The sequence below is a fragment of the Anguilla rostrata genome, chromosome 5, assembly GCF_018555375.3.
Source record: "Anguilla rostrata isolate EN2019 chromosome 5, ASM1855537v3, whole genome shotgun sequence".
Lineage (NCBI taxonomy): Eukaryota > Metazoa > Chordata > Actinopteri > Anguilliformes > Anguillidae > Anguilla > Anguilla rostrata.
Genome location: NC_057937.1, coordinates 17,294,297 through 17,313,778, shown reverse-complemented (window position 1 = coordinate 17,313,778; position 19,482 = coordinate 17,294,297). Strand labels below are relative to the sequence as shown.

Here is a 19,482-nt window from a genome sequence, read left to right as displayed (position 1 = left end):
ACGGCTGAACATGAATTCAAAGATGTATTAGTTGGCTGCTGACAATGCGTATTCATATTCACGTATAAACAAAAACTGTTATGATTTTTCAATGAAAGCACAAGACATCTGTAGACAGAAAGAGAAAAGTGTTTGACCTGTGAATTCCGGGTCTGTAATTTGACCGCCTTGTTGTTTTACTTAGTGAGATTGCCAAACATCAGTTGGAACGAAAACAACATGCTTTTTTAACATATACTCTCGTTATAGTTTAAAAGCAGGCGATGACACACGCCATTCATAAAATAGCTAGACACATATTTGCTTGACAGACACAACTAGTTGTTCTGGGCGTTTTAGTAAGAATAGTTTAAGCACATGAGGATTTCAGAAAGGTTTATTTGAAGTCAAGTCATTAAAATGATCTATATTGCAATAACAAACCAAGTAAAACACCAGGCTTTAGTTAAATATACCATTATCATGAAATTCCAGGGCAACAACAGGAATGCGGAAGATACAAGGGCAGTTAGCCTACAAAATATATATATTTTTTATAATACAGTAATCAAGTATAAGATAAACAGTAGGCTATATACTTCACAAATGCAAGTTGATATGTACCCAAAAGCACAAGTAAATATGCGTGCACAGCATAAAATCAATTTAAAATAAATTAGAAATACCTTGTATCAATTTTAAACCCATAATCCCCTTCAGAGACACATGGGGACGAAGTACATGTACTGCATACAAAACTCAGTCAGGCAGTTTTTGTTTGGACATACCAAGCATTTGTAAATCAATATTCACTGGCTGTGCACTTGGTATATTTGATCCATATTTGCTTTTTAAATGATTGACTCTTCCTTCAGGAAATGTTCATTTACTTTTAAATTCCAGTACTCATTTGGTACAGGTCCAAGTTGGTTGAATCCATATACTATATTTTCAGAAGAGGATAATTTTCAGAGGGAAAGAGAGGGTGGTCAGTTGTTGCTATGTATGAGTTATCTATACAGTACTATGACTTTTGTATAGATATCTTCTTATTATAAGAACTGTGTGGCACAAAATACCTAAAATAGTGTGTGAACAGAGATAAAATGTAATCCATGTGTGTATGAGTTCCAATTGCTGAATAATAATAATTATTGTTATTATTTTGTGCTTCCTTTCTGTAGCACTCAAGAGTGCTTCATAGAGAGCAGGAAAAAAGATTAAATCAGGAAAACAATGCAAAACAAAATACATCAAATGACAAACCGTCAGGTAAAGTGTCATGTGTAGCATATGCTTATATGTAGAACTTCAACAAGAATTGTTATATTGGTACAATTTTTAAAGAGCAACAATTCAGTTTGCTCACTGACATACAACACGTGTGGCTCTGTTCTGAGTTCTCTGCTATCTGACAGAAACGCTAACGAAGCGGTGTGTGGTTACAAAAATAGCACAAAACCAGCTGCCCTCCGTGGCACTGAATCACACCTTTTTGGTGGCAGCATTAGTAAAGTGAAGAAACAGCTGGATATTAACCAGTTTTTAATCAGATGGGGAGGCCTTGCGTTGACTGTATTAGTTCAGCCACATACTTTTTTAATTGTAAATTGTCGCACGCACCATAAAACTTGATTTATGATTCCTCAGCATATGAATTTCTAGTGAAGGCATATTCTTGGGACTCCACAAACTGTGGCAAATATAACAAATATATTTTCATCCTTATTTGACACCATTAAAATAGTTATAAAAATATTTCACACTTAAACATATTTTCCCCAATATTCATGACAAAATTACATTCATCTGACTATACATTTTGGTTAGTTGCACATTTTCATTTAAATTGGCTCAGCAACTGTTGCTGAATTTTAAGATACTTTCAATTCCATTTAATGAACTTCCATACCCAAGAGCTCACTGCACTGTTACTATAAGCAAGCACAAGATGTACAGTAGCACCATGCATTCCATTGAGTGCTAGTAGTTAACATTCTCCTAAGTGCACTAGAAAAATGAGCAAACTGTAGCTAGCCAATATAAACGAGATTATTTGAAATCAATTAAACTGTATCTAATAGGTACCTTTACGCAGCAACTATAAAATATAACCAAGTTTAATTTAGGGAGGTTCCTGTCTTATAATATAACCAGTAAGTAGACCGGTCTTCAAGTGTTGATGGTCAGTATCAGTTAGCTTTAAAGTCAATGAGCTGTTGCCCTAGCTGTTAGGAGGCTCTTGATTGGTTGAAAGGGTTGTCCAGGGTTACTGGCAGTATAAGGTGAGAACGTTTTCTTGGTTCCCCCTGACGAGCAGGACAGGGGGCCGCAGGTCACGTGATAGGGTTTCCAACCAGGCCATGTAGAGGGTACTGGGACACCCCCCTCTCCGTCCCACAGGCATGGTCCTGCAGGGGAGGGAGGGAGGGAGGGAGAGAGAGAGAGAGGGAGGGAGAGAGGGAGAGAGAAAGAGAGAGAGAGAGAGAGAGAGAGAGAGAGACACGCATAAAGGTGTCGAAGTACAAACTGTATTTTGATTGAACAAACCCTGAACTCTGAGCATTTATTCCAGGTTGGACAACTGTACTTTTCTGCATTAACAGGCTGTTTCAATAATTTTCCCTGACAGAGCCAATTAAGTACAGTTATTTTCAGTTGAGTTAATTTGACTAGTAACTCTCAGTCTGTTTTTGAGCTACTACACAGTACTTACAGGACAATCAAGGCAGCATCTCTGGAGTAATCCAGTAGAATCTCATTCAGACGGACCTGTCTTTGGGACTGATACACATAAACACACACACAAGTGTCAACACACAGGCATAAAGGCACAAATGCACCCACACACACACATGCACACACACTTTTGAATATGTATGGTAATCTGTTTACAGACAATAATTTTGTGAATTTGTCACTTCTTTCAAGCATTCATTAATCATGATTAGCTGGATCGGACACTGTGGCAAACACGCCTACCACAGGCCACCGAAGTGGCTTTCTTTGGGGCCCTCCAGCACAGAGACACAGGGAGATGATGTTAAAACAGTCCAGATTTATTTTCAAGAGGGTTTGGCAAGATGGTAACGCCAAAGTGAGCAGATGTAACCCAGTCATGACCGAAGCTCCCCGTGTGAGTGGGGATGGCAGATTTAACCTGTGCGCAGTGATTACCTCACTACGCACAGGTGCAGCCACTCCTGTTCCTGGGCCCAATTAGCCTGGCCAATTATCTAATTCTTAACCAATTATCCAATTGGCCAGGTCTAATTAGCTTGACCCAGGGCAGGTGTGGCTGCTTAAACCAGCCATCCCCACACCACAGACACCTTCCCTGAGGAGTTTACAGTCTCACTGTACAACAGTAAGCTGCTCAAAACCCACACACTTGTGACCTGACATTTGTGTGTGTTGGTGTGTATGTATGTGTGTGGGTGTATGTGTGAGTTTGTGTGGGTGTGTGTGAGAGAGAGAGAGATACTGTGTGTCTGTGTGCTACACTCCTGAAATAGCGTCACCTTGGCCTTGTTTCTCTCCAGCTCCTCGTCAGATATCATCCAGGGACATCCTTCCCTCAGCTGCTCCACTGCACTGCTGTCCTTCTGCCCGTCATTCAGCCTGTAGGGCCCCAACATGTCCTCAAATCTCTTCATACTGGAGGGAGAGGACAAGAGAGGGTGAGAGGGGCACAGAAAGAATGAGAGGGAACAGGCGGCCGCTCAGTGACCCCTGCTCATTTTCATACATTTCACTGTAGGTGATGTCATTGCCTTGTCGTTCCTTGTTATTGTCGCTCTTCATATAATAAGCTCATTTTTATGACAGCTATGCAAACTTTGGCAATGTGTATACCCAAATATGTCATCGCAATAAAGCATAAGATGTGAAAAACTGAATAAGAGGGAGACCAAATGAAGAAAGAAAGAGGAAAGGGAGAAGAGAAACAGCTAATGGAAAAGAGGCAGAGAGGGGGTAAGAGATACAGGGAAAGACTGAGTGAGTGACTCCTGTACAGGGACATAAGACTCTCTGAACTATAGATAAAAGAGTATGGGTATGCACAGACAGACAGACACACACACACACACACACAGAGGGGTTATGCATTACAGAGGATTTTGGTTATTCTGAATGGCGTCTTGTGGGAAAGCTGTAGAGTGTTGCCTGTGTACTGCTTTCCCAGAGAAATATGGAAGAACGGTAGGACAGAGGAGTCAGAACAGTGATGCCCTACTGTTCAGTCTGCGGCTTCCCGCCAATGTCAGGAAGCACCTCGACATCATGGAAACCGAGGCGGAACTTGCTGATGAGGGCCAATATCCTGGAAGAGAGACAATGGTCATGTGACCATGCCCCATTTTTTTCCAATGAAGAGAGTTATTTTAGGACAGAATTGTACAGATTCCTTTTTGTGGTTGGCTACTGTATGGATTAAAATGTAATGTTACAGAAGAGTGATATTCCATTGGCTGTCTTGAATGCAAAATGTTCATAAATAGCAACTTACAATGATGATACAAATGACTAAATCATTGAAAGAGACATACACCCAGTGGATATGTCTGGGACCTACCTGTGAAACTCTGTAAACAGTAATTTCCCCCTCCCCCAGTAAAGCATTGTTTCCCTTATAATCTCCTGGCCAGTCCTATTAACCTATCTGACCAGATAACCCAGATGGACCACCGGCAATGAACTGGCACCAGCTGATTGGTTTATTGCTGACACATGGTAGGAGGGGGAGTGGTGGGATTCACACAATCACAGGAAGGTATACCAGTCATGTTCGTAACAGTCCTAAGAAACTGGACAAATTCCTTCCTCCTTTGACTACTCAGAATGCGCCACTGGGGAAGAGGGTCAGCACTCACTCCTGCTTCTGCTCCTCCATTCGCTGTCTCTCTCCGCCCACAAACACGCGCACCTTGCACCTTGCCCAGCGCTTCTTCCGGCTTAGCAGGTAGGGCAGCATCAGCGTCAGACCTGCCGGCGCACAAAGATGACATCACTCTGACCCAGTGACATCACATAAGCATCACACCCATCCCTATCTAATTAAACAACTACTGTAACTTTCCATCACACTCCTCCAATTTCATTAGCTTTTAACAAAGAGAACATTTAACAAGTGAATTTGCATGTTGTTCATGTCAACGAGGGAGGCAGTGAAGCACAGAGAATATCCTTCATTTCAAGGGGAAATGTGTTGTGGAGCAAGTGAAAAAATGGTTTGAGTTTAGCCTCACCTAATGTATTGTCTATGTGGAAACCAAGATGGCTGAAGCTCCATTTTGTACTTTCCATACTGTTACTACATTGCTGGGCCATAGGTTCCATCCCTGGAACTCCTTAGCACCAAATAATTGAGCAGCTCCCCAAGTGCACAGTTGAGGGAGGTCTTTGGCTATCCTCTGCGGAGAAACCTCCAGCCTGATGACCTTACTGTGTATCTATGGTAACCTCTCACCTCCATCATCGGAGAGCCAGTAGACATCTATGGTCTTCTTCCCCTGCTTGGACTGGAACCCTGTGCTGGTCTGCGGGGCGGCCACCAAAGCGTCAGGATCCACTGCAAACAACATGTTTCTATCAGCTGTATGTATTTATGATTTCAGCCAATCAGATAATGAGAAATACCCATCCCCACCACATTGTATATACCAGAGATCATGGTCCTGGTCCTGGCGAGTAGCAGGGTCTCTAGTTTTTTGTTTTCATCTTAAAATCAGCAACTAATTCAGACTGAAGAAACCAGGTGTTTTGCGTGAACTGTATAATCTGATTGGATGATCAATTCAGTTCTGAGCAATAAAAAGGCTCTCCAGGACCAGGATTGCAGACACCAGGTGTAGACCAATAAAATAATGCTATAGAGCTCTAATACGTACATATGGCATTGGCAGGGAGTGGTGGTGGGGGGCAAAGTCCGATGTCACTCTCATAGACAGGGTTGACTGTAGGGGACAGCAGTGTAGATTTAGGGCTTTAGGAATCGTGTGCAGACACAATGCAGGGTTTCTTTTTTTTACATTTGACGTGTTCACCTCACCGTGTGCCTGCAGGCTGTGGGACACATCCAGTCCCTCCTTCATCCGTAGAACACACACTCCGTACTGCAGGTCGAATGCATCACTGCAACATACACACATAAACACACAGACACACACACACACGCACACACACACACATAAAACACACACACACATGAATAAATGTACACTCACAAACATACACACGTGTGTACGCAAGTGTTTTTACAGACTGCTGAAATGTGCAGTGCACACAGTGTTGCATGTTCAGTATCATACTCTGTTCCATAGGTCCAAGGCATCACTGAAACACACACTTACAGTACTATGAATGGTACTCATGTAGGAGTTAGATGACTGACTGTAAGATGCATGCGTGCACTCACACACACACACATACACTCGCACACACATAATAAATAATTGTTTGAACTCACTGTAAGATGCCCACATAGTTCTCCACGCAGTGCGGCCGGTCCTGGTTCCAGTTCTGTTTGTATCCCATCACCAGGACGTTGGGCTTCATTCGACCCAAACCAGAGGCCTGGCGTAGAAGCAGAACCAGCAGCAGTACCAGAACCAGACACCAAAGGGACCGGCAAAAATGAGAAAAAATGGAATGCTGTCCCTCTGTTGTGTTTCTATGCAGCAGGCTAAACACCTGAAATTGCTTTAAAAAACTGAAGTAAAATTGACCAAAGAACGAAAGGAATGCAAATAGAATGAACACGAAACAATACAGTAATTTGGGCCTTTTAACGCTCAAAACGCACATCTCAAAATTATACTCTCTACAACCAGAACCCTGTAATTCGAAGCTCTTGACAATAAAGTCTACTTTGTGTATTTAAAGAGATATTATGTTCAGCTTTACCACATTTCAGTGATCAGGGAAGAACTTTCCTCATATTGGCTTAATTATTAGTTTTTTTTTTATTGCCTCCACAAAAAACCTCAAAGAAGTGCTATACGACAACCCGTTTGTAAATGGTGCCATGCAAAATGGAAGATTGATTTAATGATTCCATAACTGCGTGTGGTAGGGGTGTGGCAGAGGGGGGAGGAGTGACTGGTTTACCTGCAGCAACATCTGGACTCCGCCCCGCAGGTCATCCGCCACCACGCCACGGTAGAAGGACCTGACATGTCGCTTGTTCAACCAGGCCACATGACTGCTACTTCCCGCCGATTCCGTGGCTGCAGGGGAGGGGCCAGCCTGGATGGGGCGGGTTTAGGAGGGCAGGGTCAGAAAGGGACAGGGAAGGGGGAGAGACAGAAGGAAGGGAGATGGACAAATTAGGAGTGAGACAGAAAGGTGTGTGTGCCCGTTAAATACATTTATCACGATTATTGTATTGTTTTGTGGAATTGAATAGTTAAATACAGAACTACTCACAACAACCACGTTCCCGCATATCATTAAGCTCAGGTTCTTGGTGAAGGTGCTAACAAAGTCCACCAGGGCTGGGCGGAGGCTGGGGGGGCCAGTGAGGACCAGACACTGGGGCCTTGGAAAGGGGGAATGGTGGGGTGGGGGCAAGAGGAGACAGAGAGAGAGATGGAGATTTAAAACAGGCAAAATAGGCAGGTAGTTTGGGTTTTTCTTTTTTTTTTTGGTTGGTCAGTTCATTATCTTGTTTTTAACAAAACCTGAACACTTGTTTGATAGATAAGCATACCTATTTAATGCAATAGACTTTAAGCAGCAACTTGATGCAAATCTATTTGCTTTATAAAGCACCATATCTTCAATCTACTTCTTACACCTACTATGAAATTTAACGTAAGTCAAAGCAATGACCACTCTTATCATTTGAGATACTGATGACTCAAGTTGGTCTGTGGACGTGCCCATGTTTACCTGTAGTTCTTAATGTGGTCGTCTACATAGTTTAGGCTGACAGAGTGGGACAGGGCCGTGTTGTAGGAGCTGGCCTGGACAGAGGACCCCCAGTTCACAGCTAGGAGTCAGATACACAGTTGGCATGTGAATCCCACGCTATTCAAGCATAATTTATAAAATAAAATTATATAAAAGTAACTTAATTCACATGGTATTTTCAAATAATTTACGCACAATTCATATAGGCACACATATTTTACGATTCGCAAACAAATTCACACGATTCACAGAAACTGTACACACAGTTCTCATATGCAAACAAAAAAAGAACCATATACTGTATGCAAACAAACATTTATTATTGCATATGCATTGTGTATTTGCTGTCTCATAAAGCATCTTTCTGACAGCGTTTCTGTAAGCGCTAGACGAGAAATTGAGTTGAATTGGACGATCACTGATTTTAGAACAAGGTAAAACTGCTCAATGGGACTGAGAGAGTAAAGGTAGCTATGGCTAATGGCTTCACTCACAGGGCTTTTTGTACAGTACGTATCCCAGCAGGAACAGGACGATGCCGATGGCGATGAGCGCGGCCCACCAGGTCAGCAGGAACATGATGATCACAGACACCACCGATCCCAGCAGTGACAGCCACTTACTGTAGTACCGGAAGGAGGGACGCCAGCCTGAGGGAGTAACACCCCTGTCACATGACTGTGTGAGTTTGGGTACGAGTCCTCGGTCACATGACTGTGTGTGTTTAGGTGGGAGTCCTCTGTCACATAACTGTGTGTGTTTGGGTGCGAGTCCTCTGTCACATGACTGTGTGTGTTTGGATCTGAATCCTCTGTCACATAACTGTATGTGTTTGGGTGCAAGTCCTCTGTCACATGACTGTGTGTGTTTGGGTGTGAGTCATCTGTCACATGACTGTGTGTGTTTGGATCTGAATCCTCTGTCACATAACTGTATGTGTTTGGGTGCAAGTCCTCTGTCACATGACTGTGTGTGTTTGGGTGGGAGTCCTCTGTCACATGACTGTGTGTGGTTGGGTGTGTGTCTGTGGTATGTGTATGTCTATATACATGTGTATGTTTGTGTTTGTGTGTGAGTTTGTGTCTGTCTATGCGTATGTTTGTGCTTGTGTCTGTGGTATGTATATACTGTATATGTTTATATTCATGTGTGTGTTCGTGTGCAAGTCTGTGTCTGTCTGTGTGTATGTTTGTGTCTCTGTGTTATGTGTGTACAGTATATGTCTATATACATATGTATGTTTGTATTTGTGTGTAAGTTTGTGTCTGTCTATGTGTATGTTTGTGCTTGTGTCTGTGGTATATATATGTTGTATATGTCTATATACATGTGCATGTGTGTTTGTGCGTGTGTCTGTTTATGTGTATGTGTGTGTTTGCACCTGTGGTGTGTGTGCATATACGTTTATTTACATGGGTATGTGTGTGTGTTTGTGTGTCCATGACTGTGTTTTTCGTGGACATAAAATATTATTTGTGCACCAAGCAAAAGTATAATGCCCGCTTATTTTCTACAGGCTTTTCTCCAAAAGTAATTCCCCCTCTCTGCCCTGCCCCACCCAGGTCCCCTCCTCACCTGGTGAGTTGGTAATGGAGGCGTGGAAGCAGCTGAAGTTGATGAGGGCGTAGGAGCAGAGGAAGAAGTTGGAGATAATTGGAGCGATGGTGTTCAGTTCAGCTGCATGGGCGGAGCCAGAGAGACAATATCACTTTATCACATTACCCTCGGAGCCCACATAGTCACAGAATCAATGCCGTCATCACAGCCCTGGTTCGTTTGATTAATTAGACGCTATTTGTCGCGTCCCAAAGAGAGACGGTGTGTTCATGGCTCTGAACTGCACTTCTTTGCCAGGCTTACAGCAGAGATCTACGACCCTGAAGAACGAGGGCGTCCACAGCTCCCTCACAGACTGTCTTACATCAAGGGCACATTCAGAAATAGCCACTCCTTAGTCATTAGGATGAATAAATGACCAAACAATGGTAATAAATCCATGTCTTAAATGACCAAACAATGGTAATAAATCCATGTCTTAAATGACCAAACAATGGCAAGAGAACCAGCTCTTAAAATCTTGGAAACCGTTGTGTTGGTGAGACATGTGGTGCAGTCCGTGATGCGGCCAACTCTCAAGCCCTACATGAATCCAGCCCACAGTTGGGAGGCTTGATTCCCCTGTCATGACACTTTCCGTGCAGATATCCCTTCTCTTATATTATTCTTTCTGTTATCCCGTCTGAATAATGTTAAAAAAAATATGTAAGGCAGGAGGATGGATCTCTCTCCTTTTTATAAAAGAGCGTTTCGTTTGGAAGCAGGAGGCATGTCTGAGTTTATATAGATAAATGACGAGACGTACCAATAAGAATGAAGCAGATGGCGATGACGTAGGTCAGAACATAGCCTCTGATTGGCTCATCGTTCTTCCCGTAACCCTTCGCAAATATCCCAATGAAGGGATACAGCCGGTCTTTGCACAGACACTGGAAGAGAAAGGGATACAGAATGAATAACAACACACACACATGTGCAAATCTTTTTTATATGGAAATGTGGGAAATTGGGTAAGGGGGGAAAGGAGACAGTACCTGGAAGACTTTGGGTGCAGAGACTAGGCAAGCCAGGGCTGAGGAGAGCGTCGCCCCAAAAATGCCAGCTGCGATGAGGGGAGCAAACCCTGACACCATGCTCATACTCTGGAGAGGGGGGGGGAGAGAGTGTGAGGGGGCAGGGAGAGAGAGAGAGAGAGAGAGAGGGGGAGGGAAGGAAAGAGGGAAAGAGAGAGAGGGGGGAGGGAGAGAGTGAGTGAGAGAGAGAGAGATGGAGGGAGAGAGAGAGGGAGGGAAGGAAAGAGGGAAAGAGAGAGAGGGAGGAGGGAGAGAGAGAGAGAGGGAGAGAGTGAGTGAGTGAGAGAGAGAGAGAGAGAGACATCTTAAGGAATTTCACAGGGGTGGTGAATCATAAAGCAGACACAGCAGGAGTCATTTGCATTAGAGTCAAAGCCTTAGATATATTTTGTATAATATTATTTACTACCGAAATGTCTGCTCAAAATGGCCTTCATTACATTTATTTTGATTTATGTATTCATTTATTTCTTTGTCAATATTTCTAGTGCAAAAGCCTTTACAGATCAAATGTAAAATACACATATTGGGCCTCATTCACGAAACGTGTATGACCACATTTGATCGTAAACTGCATATAAGGAAGTTTCCATTTTGGCATCCATCATTTTTTTATTATATGTATTTGTTCATGCCTGTTTCCTTATGCAAATCACATGAACAGGATTGAGCATAAAATGTACACAAACAGCCAGCATTCATCATCTCATACACCGAGGATATGCACAAAAACAAAGGTCTACACACGTGTCATGAATCCCATATTGGTTTTTCGTAGGAACATTTTTAAGAACAAAAGCATGAATAATTTAAGAAACGTTTTGTGAACGAGGCCCATTATCATTATAGAGGATCAGTTACCTGGTAGTAGTTGCTGATGCCAAAGGCGCAGGTTTTGTTATTGGTGCACTCGCTGAAGTCCCAGCCGTAGCGACAGCCCAGTCCAACGCAGTTGCCGGTTTCAGAAATTGGCACGGAGTCGTTCATACTACCCGATGCATCACGTAACACGCATGATGCTGACAGACGCACGCAAGGTCCCATGCAAACGTGTATACACACAGGCCCACACGCACACACACACACACACACACACACACACACACATTTCAAGGTTAAAATTTCACCAATGTCATGCGTATACATAGATGTGTTTTACATTGCTTTATAACACGTATCGCAAACTCCGGTCCTGGAAGACCACAGTCTCTTGTGGGTTTTTGTGGCTTCCTTTCAGTCAACAACCAATTTAGGCCATGGAAATAAGATAGGCAAACTCCAAAGAAAAACCCATCCCACCAGGACCTTGATTATGAGACGCTTTGACAAAAATATATATTTGATGACTCCAAAAGAACAGGTTTGACTCATGGCTGATTGGCAGATGTTTCCGGACAGACGAGGGGGGCGGAGTGCTGTGAGCTCACCGATGGTGGAGGAGATTAAGAGGTAGGACATGGTGGTCCAGAATATGGCCATCAAGGTTCCTCTGGGAATGGCTACCGCTGGGTCCTACACAACAGAACCAATGTTGGAATAACAGCGAGGGGGATGGAATGTAATAATTAATTAAAATAATTAATTTAATAGATAATTTAATAAACCTATAAAAAAACACAACAAATCAACAGCACTAGATACAATATTCCCACTGCTCTTTGATAGATGGTCCTCCGTTAGGCTCTCAATCTACACCTATCGTCTCTGGTGATATAATATAAACCAGAGTTGAATTCAATTTCAATTTATTCAATTCAGGAAATTAAATTTAAAATCAATTAATGAGCTCAAAAATGCCCAGAATGTTGTATGAGAATTAAAAAATGAATTACATTTCAAGTTGTGTTCTGGATTGTCTGAACAGAATGAAGTTACATGCTCAATTCTGGCTCATTGAGCTCGTAAGCTGAGCTTCATCAGTTAACATGCAGTTACTGTACATGAATATTTTTGGAAAGAACATCAATATAGTCAATATCTATGGGAGGCAGGGATGGACAGTATTTCAAATGCATGTATTTGAAATATGTACTTGCATGTATATATGTCATACATAGTATAGGTTGCTTTCCTTGTTTATATCTCAGAGCCATATGCAAAGCAAACACTTTTTTGGGGAGGTACACTATTTATAATTTTTCTCGTCACTGACGATAGGTCACCCTAGGTAAGGACATGTGCCAAGCCAAATTAATGAACTTGCCCTCAGGTCCCCAGAGATGTTGGCACCGGCGAGGATGCCCGTCGCCGAAGGGAAAAAGATGGAGAACATGCCAAAGAAGCTGCCATCTGGCCCACGCCATTGCGGCACAAAGTTGGCAGCAAAAATATCCGCTGGAGACACAAAGGCAATGTGGGGGAAATGAGCCTTTTCTTAGGAATGATCCTATTTCAAGAATCCCATGACATGCAGTTCAATAATGGCTTGAAAACAAACTCACAATGATTGGCACTGTCTATTTAAATGGTTTCCAAACAAAAGACAATGTAATTGTGTAATGAAGCAAAAGAGTTTCACAAATGGAGTAGATGTCAATTAGTAGCTTATTATGACCCAAGAGGAGGAGTGATATAACTCAGAGCAGCAAATCAAGTTTGAAATGAACATAATACAGGAAATGGCCACTGACCTCTGTAGCTGAAGAAGCCTCTGGCCTGCTTTTGTGGCGTGGCTGGGATGACGGTGCCCACAAAGTAGTTTACGAAAGAGATCATGATGACCAGGAAAAAGATCACCTGGGCCTGTGAGTGGAGCATTCAGGTTAAACGCCAGCAATGCTAGGGCAGGGGTCTAAAATTTAGTCCCATCTACACATCCACTCAACTTGTGCTAACAGAGATGTGCTGAAGGCTCACATCACAACAAAAACTTCACTCTGAAAGACAAAGGTATGCCTTCTGACAGTTGGGAGATCTGTAGGGCTCCCCAACCCTGGTTTTGGAGGGTCAGCTTTTTTTTGTTGAGAAGTTCAGCAAGCTCAGAGCCAAAAATCTAGGAGAGGCAAGTTAACTGTATTAACAACAGTATTAGCTATTCAATTAAGAGTGGAGCAACAACAAAAATGAGAAAAACCAGTACATCCCTGGGGCCCTCCAGGTCCACAGTTGGGGAGCCCTGATGTGATGTGTGACATATGAAACAGAGCGCCCTCTAATGACCAGACTGACCTTCGACTCCCATTCCATCCCAGCCAGAGATATACCTAGCAGACATGTGACAGTGATTACTCCAATGATGCGGATGTCATTAATGGGGTCCACCATGCTGGCGCCACTTTCCTGGAGGGGGAGAGGAGGGCAGGTGTGGACGGAGAAAGTTCCTCAAGGATCCTTCGAGGCCCAATTATTGAACTATTCAAGTCCAACTCTTCAAGAACACTCCTGTACAAATCTGTTGCAGAAGGGCCAAGTGTACAGACCTCTACCCAGCCTCACGCCCATGCCTGCTTTTTACCTGCATGAGTGACTGCACGGTCTCAGCGAAGCCCACGGTGTGCATGGCGACCGCCACTGCGTTGGCGAAAGCGAAAATCAGCCCGATGGACCCGCCAAGCTCAGGGCCCAAACTGCGCGAGATCAGGAAGTAAGTGCCACCTACAGGAGGAAGAGGAATTTGCATCACCATGAGGTCCAATACAAGAAGTACCAACCAGTTTAGCAACACACATTAAGTACAGTACTTAGTGACAGGAAGTACAGTCAAACAAATGAAAAGACAGTAAGTACAGTCCCGATACTGAGCAGACAGGAAGTACAGCAGAGTAACTTTCAAACAGGAAGTACAGTCCAGGCAAATTGCATGTAGCACAGGAGGTACACACTACAAGACACACAAGAATTCCAGTTTCAGAGAGGGAAGTATACAGCCTTGTATACTTTGTCCTTGACAGATGGGTGTGCTGTACCTCCTTTGACCTTGCCATTGGTAGCAATAGCGGAGGTGGACAAGCCAGTGATGCCAGTGATGCAGGAGGAAAGAATGATGATGACCCATGTAAGACCTGAGGAGAGGAGGGGAAAGAGTGTTTACACAAAGTTGGACACCTTATTCAAGTACACAAACAAATGTGTATAATATATGGAATTACTGGGCTATATTACCTTGACCCCAAAGTAAACAATCATCTACAATCAAGGCAGACATGTGACTCCTGATTCAAATCATGAAGTATCATAATTTTCAGCCAAGACATTGATGAGTACAAGCGTGAGTTTTAGTGCCGAGCTAAAACAAACACCTGCACCTGCATCAACCCTTTCCTCATAACAATGGACACCCCTGATTTAAAGTATTTGAAGTAAAACCATACATTTTACTCTTTCAAATTAAATAGTAACTAACACAATTATGAACATTTACAAAATTGGCATTGAAATCACCCTCTTGCGAAGCATTCTGGTTAATTAAAATAACAGAATAAATGAGGAAGATGGGGTGAAAGTTCCAATAGTATTATGTCTTAGCTCTTTTGAAACCAACCGTCAAGCTATTCTTGAGGTTAGCAGTGGCATATTTAGCCTGACCACCCCTCAACACATCTACTTTAAACTCACATGCACTTCCTCACTTGTACACTTCAAAGACACACACGCACGCACGCACGCACGCACGCACGCACGCACGCACACACACACACTTTATGTTACTTACCAATACCAGCCTGTGCTGTAATCCAAGGCAGTCGTAGGTACAGGATCACTCCCCAGATATTGAGCATACAGCGAATCTGGAGGTGTTGGCGCGATTCAGAAACATGAGAGAGGGCACAGGTGCTGCAAGCCATTCTCATGTTCATATTACACTTTGATTGATTAGGAAACAGGAAGACATGTTGCATTCTGGCTCATTCTATCAGTATGCTTAAAATGCCTTGTGAACCTGCCCAATGAATGCATAACCTGCAGGAAATCTACTGGCATTTCAATTGCAAGTACTGCGTATGACAAGTACTTGAAATACAATATTTGACCCAGCTCAGGTAGAGATGAAGTACACAATACAGTTCTCTGAATTGCATTCTGGAGATGGTACTGATATCGAGTATGAAACTAACACCTCGATTGGTTTGGCTGTGTTTTTGCGGTTTTGGCTGTTGTAGCAGTGTTGCTACAGTGTGAGCATTCATTGTTTCGTTGCGGCGCTGTTGCCTCACCATGACCCCTTGCACCCACCCGAACCTCGTCGGCTCCACTTCAGGCTCCATCTCCCCCTCATCCTCTGAGCTGTCCTCACCATTAATGCCCCCATGGGCCGCTCGGTTGGCCTCCTCGTACAGCGGTGGGGGACTACTATCCTCCTGTAAGGCGGGAGCGGGGGTGACCAAAGTTCTGTTTTTTTGCCAGTGGTCCTCAGCTTTGGCTCTGGAGAGCCACAGGGTATGTCTTTTCTTGGTGTTACTCAACACTAAATTGATAAATTAAAGCAGTGGATTACACAGTAACTCAAATCGCCTGGTTTCTTGGGTATGAATTGGTCGTTGGCATTTAAAGGAGAAAACGAAAACTGCCAGACCGTCATAGCTATCCAACGCTAGGATTGTGGACCACCCATTTATACTGAAGATTCAGTAATTCACTACTATGGATACAATCCTACTAACCTGGGCAAAACTAATTCTTACTTCAGTTTCATCAAAACTAAGACAGAAACTTAAATAAGACACCAATTATCAAAACAATTTTTTCTACATTTAATTAAACACCTTCCTCCAAAACCATAATTTGTCTTACAGCACTCAAAAAACAAACAAACCAAACAAAATCTCAAAACAATATAGACAAACACAGGACCGTACAATATCCAAAACGCATTGTTCCGTTCAACAACAAGATGTAGTCCAACATCAGGTTGTGTATCTATCATGGTTATTAAGTGGTTATGTATTTTACAATGCAAAACACAAAGTTAATTTAACCAGCATTCTGAAATTGGATTGAATGGTCTACAGTCCTGTATTCACTTTCCAGTAGCCTGGGCTCACCTCAAGTACTGATTGGAGCTGGAAGAGAGAAGGTCTTGACTTGCGCACTTTCCCTCGGACCACAGTGTTGGCATAAAAATCGTAGTTTGGTGCCTCATCTAAAGTATCGTAGCCTGAGAACGGTGCAGAGCTTTGAGAGTTTGCTTCACCGTTGCTGTGGTAAGTACCGTCTTTCGAATTGTCATAAAGGTACCTTGCATAACTCTCATCCGAACCTGCCGGCGGCACTTTCAATTGTTTGTTAAAAGAGGTCATTTTCACGGACTCGATCGGCGGTACATCTGCCATTACTGGAGTGGACGCCACAGATGATTTCCACAAAAACTGAGAGATCCATATAGTCAGCTGAGGTTTTATACGCCACAGAGCTGGCTGTAACCGCCTTCCATTGGTTTCAGGACCAGCAGGCCTACATGTATGGTAATGTTAGATGGCTCAAGAATTTTTTTTGAAGGTTTTTAAAAAAAAAAAGATCACCTCGAGGCCTTTTGCAATAACACTGTTTGTACAACACCATGATTACGCGGAATAACTGCTGATCTATGGCCAGATAACCTTAACAGCAAATCACAAGGACACAAGAAGTCTAAACCTGCTTAAAATTAATGGGATTTTTTTGACACTTGGATCAGGAAGTAACATTTCAATGCACCTTGATTACCATGTCAAACACAGCTCAGCCGTGCACTGACTGTTATCCTTTCACTACTGCTGGGCTGGCTAATGGATAACTCTCTTTCTTTGTGGGGAAAACAGGTGTTCTGATCCTTTAAATAAATAGTACATTTTGTATTTATTATTACTAATATTATGCCATTCATAATATTAGTAATAATAAATTCTTTTAGTGAAGACCTGAGTAATAAAAGTGTGAAAATGATTGATGTAGCTATACAGCCGTGTTGATAAATTCACCAAAACAGTGACCTGTAGCCAAACTGGTATTTATTTCTGTAACATAGATAGAACTTTAATACAAATGACAGAAGACCAGACATAATCAATATAATAATTTATTTCTACTTATATGCTGAGAAACGTTAGCTGACATAAGTTTACGGGTGTGTTTTGAGTTTGAAGTTTTCTTTGCAGCAATTGGTAAATGTAAATGGACTGCATTTATATAGCGCTTTTATCCAAAGCGCTTTACAATTGATGCCTCTCATTCGCCAGAGCAGTTAGAGGTTAGGTGTCTTGCTCAAGGACACTTCAACACGCCCAGGGCGGGGTTTGAACCGGCAACCCTCCGACTGCCAGACAATCGGTCTTACCTCCTGAGCTATGTCGCCCCTTCTTTTCTATGTCGCCAATTACTTTGTATGCCCAAGTCCTAAGAGTGTCATAAATTATAAACTAAATCGGTGTTTGTAATCTGCCGCAAAACATGAAATAATCACAAATAAACTGACAGATTGGCTGTTATGGATGTCATGGCACATTGTCAAAGCAAATCATGATAACCCTATTACCTTACCCTTAGTGAACAGTTTTTGGATAACCTGGAAACTCTCATGATTTACCACACAGCCTGAAAAACTCATTGTTCTCCAACAGAGAACTTAAGCCTGTTCTTCTTCTTTGTTCAGTTCCAGATCCTCAATATAAACTATTTTATTTTATAACTGAGCTTCCTGGTCAAACACTATTAATGAATAAAATGAATTTAAGTGTTCCAGATGACCTTAATACAGATCCACAAACACAGGTCTGATTTATATCTTGCCACTAAAAGACGGCATTGTAAACTGCATGAGAATACTGACAGTAGTTAGGATGACCAAAAAGTTGGGACCCATATACTACAATACCATGTAATAATATGTATAATGTAAATCAACCTTGAAAACACTCTTGGTCATGTTGTGTTAAAGACAAAAGACACACCTGCTTTCCTCAGGGTGACCTTGTCAGTCCTGTGCGTACACTGCGTTCTTTCATTAACCTGGGCAGTCTATAAATTTGTTAATTCATGCTGACCTCAGAGCAGGCCCAAAGCCCATGCTGCGGGGAGATACCGGCCATTATGAATGAATAATAGAGCGTGAAATCCCAAAATGGCCGCCCTTCACCTTTATGTGGTTAGCGGCCTGGGCTTGTGATCATAAAGTGTCTCAGAGCAGGAATGGTGATCTAGGGGCGGAGTTTTCCTGTCAAACAGGTCAAAAGGTCAAACTGATCCTTGAATCCTGCAGTTCTTTATGAATACAGGCTCTGACCAAAATAAATGAATAAATAAGGGATGTCAAGAATGTCTTGATGTAGTCTACAGATGCACACATTGAGGGTTTCTTAATTTCACTGTAGGACAAATTCTTGCATTTATTTGTTCTTACGTATATTGCACGTACTGTAATTTCTATACTCATTTATTTGTAAAGTCATTGTGATTGTACCAAGGTAATGTACATGATTGCAGGCTCCTATATTTCTAAATGTTTGTTTACCCAGTTATTGCCAATGAGGTGACTAAGAATGATTCTCACTTCTCTTGTAGATCTATAATGCTGTAAAGGCTGGTATTGCTATTATACTACAATCCCATGGTCTGAATAAACAGCAAAACAGTGAATTTACCTTCCCAGAAGAAAATCTAATCATTGTGAGTCACATAGAGGGACTGCAATAAAAGCAGGGTCATTGATGTGTCCAAGGACTTGATCCCATGTAAAATTCTGTGTTCGATTAGCTAAAATTTACATCACTCAGATAACTTGTCCCTATTTATGAAGCCCACAAAATCTGACCATGCATTCACTATTGAGATCAGTGGTATTTCTACAGAGGTGACTTGTGATTTGTAAAGGGTGAAGGTAAAAGTTTTAAAGATACAGTCAGTTCATTCAGCCATTTTATTTCCGTGAATTTCTCATTTTGAGAGCTATTAAGTGTTGGGTGCTTTCCAGCTTTTTTTTCTGTTTTTAGCAGTATGTTTTTCTTCACACAACACACACCTACAGTTCACCACAGGAGTGCGATGC

At 42.4% G+C, this 19,482-nt stretch overlaps 1 protein-coding gene and 1 long non-coding RNA gene across 2 annotated transcripts; one reads left to right on the top strand and one right to left on the bottom strand.

Annotated features, from left to right (window-relative positions):
- Positions 1 to 360: 360 nt before the first annotated feature.
- Positions 361 to 16,850, bottom strand: slc12a3 (solute carrier family 12 member 3). The gene is made up of 26 exons (XM_064335442.1): positions 16,505 to 16,850; positions 15,677 to 15,820; positions 15,175 to 15,250; positions 14,429 to 14,524; positions 13,978 to 14,117; positions 13,692 to 13,802; positions 13,154 to 13,265; positions 12,727 to 12,857; positions 11,951 to 12,035; positions 11,385 to 11,542; positions 10,485 to 10,592; positions 10,256 to 10,379; positions 9,469 to 9,570; positions 8,388 to 8,543; positions 7,873 to 7,972; positions 7,408 to 7,519; positions 7,090 to 7,227; positions 6,449 to 6,555; positions 6,032 to 6,114; positions 5,871 to 5,936; positions 5,450 to 5,551; positions 4,854 to 4,965; positions 4,217 to 4,303; positions 3,501 to 3,636; positions 2,696 to 2,763; positions 361 to 2,390 (listed from the first exon to the last, which is right to left on the bottom strand). Exons 1-26 carry the CDS (start codon positions 16,790 to 16,792, stop codon positions 2,249 to 2,251), a joined length of 3,084 nt encoding a protein of 1,027 aa, XP_064191512.1. The 5' UTR covers positions 16,793 to 16,850; the 3' UTR covers positions 361 to 2,248.
- On the top strand, positions 2,770 to 4,842 carry LOC135254872 (uncharacterized). The gene is made up of 3 exons (XR_010329980.1): positions 2,770 to 3,346; positions 3,522 to 3,659; positions 4,166 to 4,842. It is a non-coding gene; the product is annotated as an uncharacterized LOC135254872 (long non-coding RNA).
- Positions 16,851 to 19,482: the final 2,632 nt, after the last annotated feature.